This window comes from Corvus brachyrhynchos, unplaced genomic scaffold (assembly GCF_000691975.1).
Source record: "Corvus brachyrhynchos isolate BGI_N302 unplaced genomic scaffold, ASM69197v1 scaffold283, whole genome shotgun sequence".
NCBI lineage: Eukaryota > Metazoa > Chordata > Aves > Passeriformes > Corvidae > Corvus > Corvus brachyrhynchos.
Window position 1 is genome coordinate 2,339,583 of NW_008237409.1, and position 6,107 is coordinate 2,345,689.

Sequence of the window (6,107 nt, forward strand, 5' to 3'; positions counted from 1 at the left end):
GTTTTCCTTGTATCCTGGGCAGATTATCTCCGTTGCAGGTTACCTTCAGGATGAGGGATTAAATCCCACAGCCCTCACTGCTAGGTGTGTGCTTGCCTGGGTGCTGGCCCTGCAGTGCCCAGGTGCTGAGGGGAGCAGGGCAGTGCCAGAGGATGCTGGAGTGGGATGCTTTTTGTTTTAGGGAACAGCTGACTTTTTGCTGTTCCCTGTACTTTGTGTATAGATCTGTCCTTATCACAGAGTCCCACTGCAGCCAAAGGACCGCTGTGGTGTTTACAGGAGGTTAAATATCCCAGGCGAGGCAGTGGAAGTGGCGGAGGTGCAGGAATATTTAGCAGAGAGCAGAGCAGGCACTGCTCCTCCAGCTCCTGCAGCTCCTTTCCACCCCAGCCAAGTCTTATATAGGACCAGAGAAAGGTTTGGGTTGGAAGGGACGTTAAAGCTCATCCCATTCCACCCCCTGCCATGGGCAGAGACACCTTCCATGATCCCAGGTTTGCTCCCAGCCCCATCCAGCCTGGCCTTGGACACTTCCAGGGATGAGGCAGCCACAGCTTCCCTGGGCACCCTGTGCCATGGCCTCACCACCCTGACAGGGAACAATTCTTTCCAAAATCCAGTCTAAACCTCTCTTCCAATTTAAAGCCATTCCACCTTGTCCTGTCACTCTGTGCCCTTATTTTTATAGGACTTTTTAGTCCTTCTCCAGGCCTCTTGTAGCCCCCTCAGGTCCTCTTTCCCCCTTGGCAGCAGATGAATTTGCCCAAAACTCCTGTCCCCATCCCGTCCCCTCCAGCCCAGGCTGCACAAAGTCCTGCTCAGCGTCGCACATCACAACTCCCCGGAATATTTCTTGTATCCTGTCACCACCATCACTCTGGGGGAGGATTCCTGTGCCATCCCTGGGGCTCTGCCTCATGTCCCTGCTGCATGCCACTGCTGAGTGCTGCTGGGGGGATGCTGCAAGTGGCCACCGAGTCAACTGTGGGGTTCAAGTGGCTCACAGAGAGGCCACGGTTGGAAACGATGCCCTGCACACCAAAAATCCTCCTGTTTGCAGATTAGGGAGCACTAAAGGCTTTGGGAGGTCAGAGAGGGGAGATGTCTGGGTGGGTGTGACCAGGAGAGGGACAGCCACAGCCTGGCTGCTTTCTCTTTTGCTGTGAGGCACGGCTGAGAAAAGGGGTATTTTCTCTTTGACTTGAAAAAGCAGTTATTTATGTCCATTTGGGCAGGATAAAGAGCTGTGGAAAGTCCCTGGTGTTCCCAAGGTGGGGAATGGCAGTGGTTATGCACTGCTGGTGCACACTCTGCCAATCCCCCTTCCCAGCATCATTGGGAGGGAAGATGTTCCATCTTCTGCCCCCGTCCCCTTCATACCCTGCTCAGTTCAGCCATGAGATCCCCACTGTGGAGGCCTGATATGTCCTCAGTCAGCAGCCTTGACCCCAGGGAAGGGCAGCAGGTAATGTCTCCATCTTTGGCTCAGCTGAGCTGTGAGCCCAGCTGAAGAGAAGTAGAACCAGGAGCTGGCATTCCTCAGGAGCAGTTCCCAAATCAGCCCCAAAAAGAAGGACGATGAGCAAACGTTTGAACAATGCAGCAGCAAAGGGATTTGTCAGTAAAGCATCTGTCTTGACACCGGGGGTTTATCCCAAACACTAACCAGGACCTGCTCTCTCTCTCCCTTGCAGAGCTTCAGCGAGAGGGAAGCATAGAGACGCTCAGTAACAGCTCCGGCTCCACCAGCGGCAGCATCCCCCGCAACTTCGATGGCTACCGGTCACCCCTCCCGACTAACGAGAACCAGCCCCTGAGCCTGTTCCCCACGGGATTCCCCTAAACGAGCCGCCCGTCAGGGAGAGATCCAGACAGGGTAACGAGCCGCCTCTCCCCCAAACAATCCTGCTGTGTCTGTCACCTGCCAGCTCCCGGCGGCATGGGATGGTTCTCGTTACGCTGATGATTATTGACGACTCTTAAACCTTCCTGAAACATACTCATGAAATCTTGACTCTGTGTTCCTGTGCAATATGAAGAGGCTCCATCTTCAGTCCTGATAGCTCTGCGGCTTCTTTTCTCGCTGTCTTCAGGAAGAGGTTGGGTGAGGAGAAATATTCCTAAGCCGTCTTGGGTCAAGCACATGGTTTCACAGCTTGGTTTCTCTGCTTTTTTCATGCTGAGAGATGAATCTCCGTAACTCAGAGGAGCTCTCGCCGTTCGTGAAAGTGCCGAGCATTAATGGATGAACTGGAGAGACTGGAAACTGGAGGACTTTCTGTGGACAGGGTTGATGATGTTATTCCTTCCTTGTCACATCTCCTTGCTGCCCTTCTTCCCCTCGATACTCATCAATGCCAGGAGTATTGCAAATGGAAATGTTTCTTTTTGTTCTTTGGAAGAATTCTCTCTCTTTCTCCGTTTTTCTTCTAGTCATGTATTTTAGAAATGTACTTAATTGACTAACTGCAGTCACAGATTTCTCATATTTGGTTATAAAAGTTGTTCATTGGAACTCAGATATCTGTCCAGAAATGCATGTGTCATTGAATAAATCTAAGTTAAACAAGAAACTGCTTAAATGGCAATGTTCGTGGAGCGTTACTGGGCTGACTGTGGGCTTTGTGTATCTCCCTGGACCAGACTCTGTGCGTATTTACTGACTTGAGGGCTTTAATTAAAGCCATCAGTGGCTGTTATGCAGCCAGTCTAGCATGGTTTTGCCTTCCCATTTCCTTGTCCTCGTGTGCACAGGCAGGATTTTTAAAAACAAGGTGTTTAGGTGGTGTGCCTTGCACCCTCTTGGCACCTCTGAAAACCAACACCCAGCTCCCTGCTTTGGTTGGGGCACTGCTTCTTCATCCCACTGATTTCAGTGGACAAGGACCAAGCGGTGGAAGCAGAGGCACCCACTTCCATCCGTTCTGTTGTAGGATCATGGATCAGCAGCTTTGCAGAACAGCCTGAACCTTCTGAACGTGCACAGTCAGAACTAGCACTGCATAACCCTGCTGATAAAACAGTCCTGGGCTCACACATCATAACCACACGAATTCCTACATCTCAGCCAACTTGTGTCTAGAAGCAGAGTGAGATGGGACTGTCAGCTTATGAAATTCCCTTCCCACTACTTGTTTTTAATAGAAGCCGTTTGAGTCATGGCAAGCAGAGGAAACTATCTAAACCCACAAATCTTACAGCTCCAGCCAGCTACACCAAGGGATGCAGAACCAACCACCCTCTTCCTACTCCATCCCCAAACACCCAGTTCAGTCTTGGGCTTGGTTTGGGGTTTTTTTTTTTGCTTTGCTTTTAACTGTAACACAGCCACTCAGAAGGTTTTGTTTTCTTCAGGCTTGGAAACCGCTAATAAAAAGCGAGAGTTTATAGCAATAATTTCAGTTTCTTGCTTGGTTTTCAGTAAGTCTCTTCTCAAGCAAAAAAATAACTTCCTTGGGATGAAATCAGAGGAGAGTTTTGCCTCTAAGTAAGTACTTGCAGCTCCGGCCCGCTGGCTATATCTGCTGTAATGTTATGTTCCTTTTTGTCTGTAAAATAAAGGCTTGAAGTACGGGATTGAGGGCAGGACTGGCACCGCGGACAAATGGGACCGCAGGGTCAAGTCAGTCCACACCAGTCAGGGTTTTTCACACAGTTCAAGCCAAGGTCAGCTCCAAAAGTTCAAACAAAATCCAGATTAACACATACAGAAGGGATTGTGTTGTCACCGTGATGCTTGTTTCCTTTCAGGCTTTCCAAGGAGCAGGGTAAGGGACAAAGTTCTTGCAGAGGAAGGAAGGAGGCTCTTCTCCCTCCTGCCTGGGACAGCCTGGCTGGTTCTGACTGAGCACACAAAGTAGGATAGCACATAACACACAGTGGTGTCATTGCAAATGTATTTGTTGTTGGCAGGCATTAAATCACTTTTTATAAGTGCTGCAATATGGCCATGTGGAAATTCCCAGTCTGCAAGAAGCTCCTTTGAATCAGGATGTTTTGTTTAAAGTGGGGGGGGGGGGAGAGATTAAAAAAAACCCCTACAAACTGGGGCTGTACCAAAATATTTTCAGTCTGGTTCATTGAAAAGAATGTCCTAAATTCCCTGCTGTCGATCGCCCCATAGCCAAACTGTTAAGAAAGCCTAGAGCCTAAAAAAAAAAATAAGCATTGCTATGAGGTGGCTAATTTAACTTTAATTTGATACTTTCACAGATGACCCAGCAGAATAACCAGTGAGTTCCAGCTCTTCTGTGAGCCAGAGAAAACTGAGTGTGTTGCAGTGATGACTGTATAGGATCTGATTCGTTGATAACTCCATAGGGTCTGAGTTATCACTAATTCTAAGGTCTTTAGGGTCTGATTTAATGATAATTTTATAGGATTTGGTTCAAGAATAACTCTATGGGGTCTGATTCATCAATAATTCTATTTGATGCAACACATCCCTGTGCCGTGTTCTTCACTCACACCACACTCCTGCTCCCACCCATGGCCCTAAAAGCCCCCATTTCAACTGGGTGCCAGGTGTTCTCATGCCACACAACCTTACCTCCTCCTCAACCTCAGCAGCAATGTGAGAACTCATTTTCAGGCACCAGGATGGAATATTTCTGTTCCTTGATGAGTCTAGAAGCTGCTCTTAAGGGAGGTTTGCCCCTGACTTTAACACAACCAGGTTTTCAGTCTAGGGACTGGATCCAAACCCCACTTAAAAATAACCAGAGGCTCATGGTCTTTGCAGGATTTCGGGCAAGCGGCTCCCGTCGCTGTGGAAATTCTCCAGGTGAGTTTCTGACATGCCAGGTTCTCAAGCACAGCAGCTGGCAGCCCAGCAAGAATGTTGTGCCATGATATAAACCAAAGAGCCCAAGAGACACAGGGACTTGCAGGTTTTTAAACTGTTTCCAGTAGTCGTAAGCAGAGGGCTCCTGCTGAGTTCAAAAGGCAAAACGTCTCATTTAAAGCAGGGCAGACTGTATATCATTCTGGGCATAAAGTGGGGCTCCTCTATTAAAAGTTGAGTTCAGATTTCATGAATTAACATGAAATATTGCTTTCTTATCCTACGCTGGTTTCTGTAATAAACACACGCGTGTAGCGGGCTTAAATCATGGGAGGGAGATGTTGGGCTGCTTGAAAAGGAGTGGGAAGTCAAAGGTTCTCCAAATGTGACAGCTTGGAGTTCAAATGAAATCAAATCTCAGGACCAGTCCAGGGCCTGGGTGTAACCATCAGGGTTTCCTGGTGCTTTGCAGAGCGCGTGGAGCTCAGGATCTGGTGGCTTTGCTGGGGATGCTGAGCCCTGCTGAGCCCCAGCCCAGGCAAAGCCCATCCTGTCCCTGTCCCTCTGAGAGGACAGACTCTGGTGTGTCCTGCCCTGAGCAGCATTCCCCAGACCCAGAACATTTGCTGGGGACAAGGCTGGCAGAAGGCAAAGGACTGGCAAAATACTGCCAAGATCTCCATCCTCCTTCCTCAGCTGAGAGCCCAGAGCAGAGTTTTGCTGCTAAGTGCAGCTGTCAAATCCCTGAACGCTGCTCCCCGTCCTCTCTGACCGCCCAAGCGAGAGGGTAAATCCATGGTGCTCTCACCAGGGCTTCCTTAGTAATTTTTTGAGGATCCAAACCACGTCTGCGCCACGTCTCTACATTTATTTTCTCACTCCTTTGCTCTGGCTTGTTGCTGTGCAGGGTAGGAAAGTTTGCGCCATTTCCTGTTGTCTTTCCCTTATGCTCCTGAGATATTGTAAAAATGTTCGGTATCCTCCAGTAGGTTGTAATCACTTCGCCCTAATGTTTCACAGCTGCTAAGTGTAACTTTAAACCCAACCGTTTGAGTGCTTACAATTAGCGAGTCAATGGGGCTGAGATCGGGTCTTTGTGATTGCAAAAAGGAGAAAACGAAACTTTTCTTTTTTTACCCTGAGTTTTAATTGGATAAAACGGGAACAAAAGTTGTGGAGACGGGGGGAGTTTTAATGCAATAAATGATTAGTGGCTTGTGTGCTAGGAAGAAAAATAATTGAATCCACTGCTTGGCCTGTTTCACAGATGGAAAAGGCACCGGGACAAGCATTTGTCTGCGGCAGCGCCTGTCCCGGGGACGGC

General features: G+C 48.8%; 1 protein-coding gene across 8 annotated transcripts in view; it reads left to right on the forward strand.

The window, feature by feature from the left end:
- Positions 1 to 2,582, forward strand: part of BCAS3 (BCAS3, microtubule associated cell migration factor) — a 301,373-nt gene extending 298,791 nt beyond the window's left edge. For 5 of the 8 annotated variants that reach the window (XM_017730950.1, XM_008631086.2, XM_017730956.1 and 2 more), the window contains one exon: positions 1,695 to 2,582. In XM_017730950.1, the coding sequence (XP_017586439.1) occupies positions 1,695 to 1,843 (149 nt within the window). In that variant the 3' untranslated portion in view covers positions 1,844 to 2,582. The remainder of the gene's footprint in view (positions 1 to 1,694) is intronic. The other 3 variants (XM_017730953.1, XM_017730954.1, XM_017730955.1) reach the window with 3 other exon arrangements.
- The last annotated feature ends 3,525 nt before the right edge of the window (positions 2,583 to 6,107 follow it).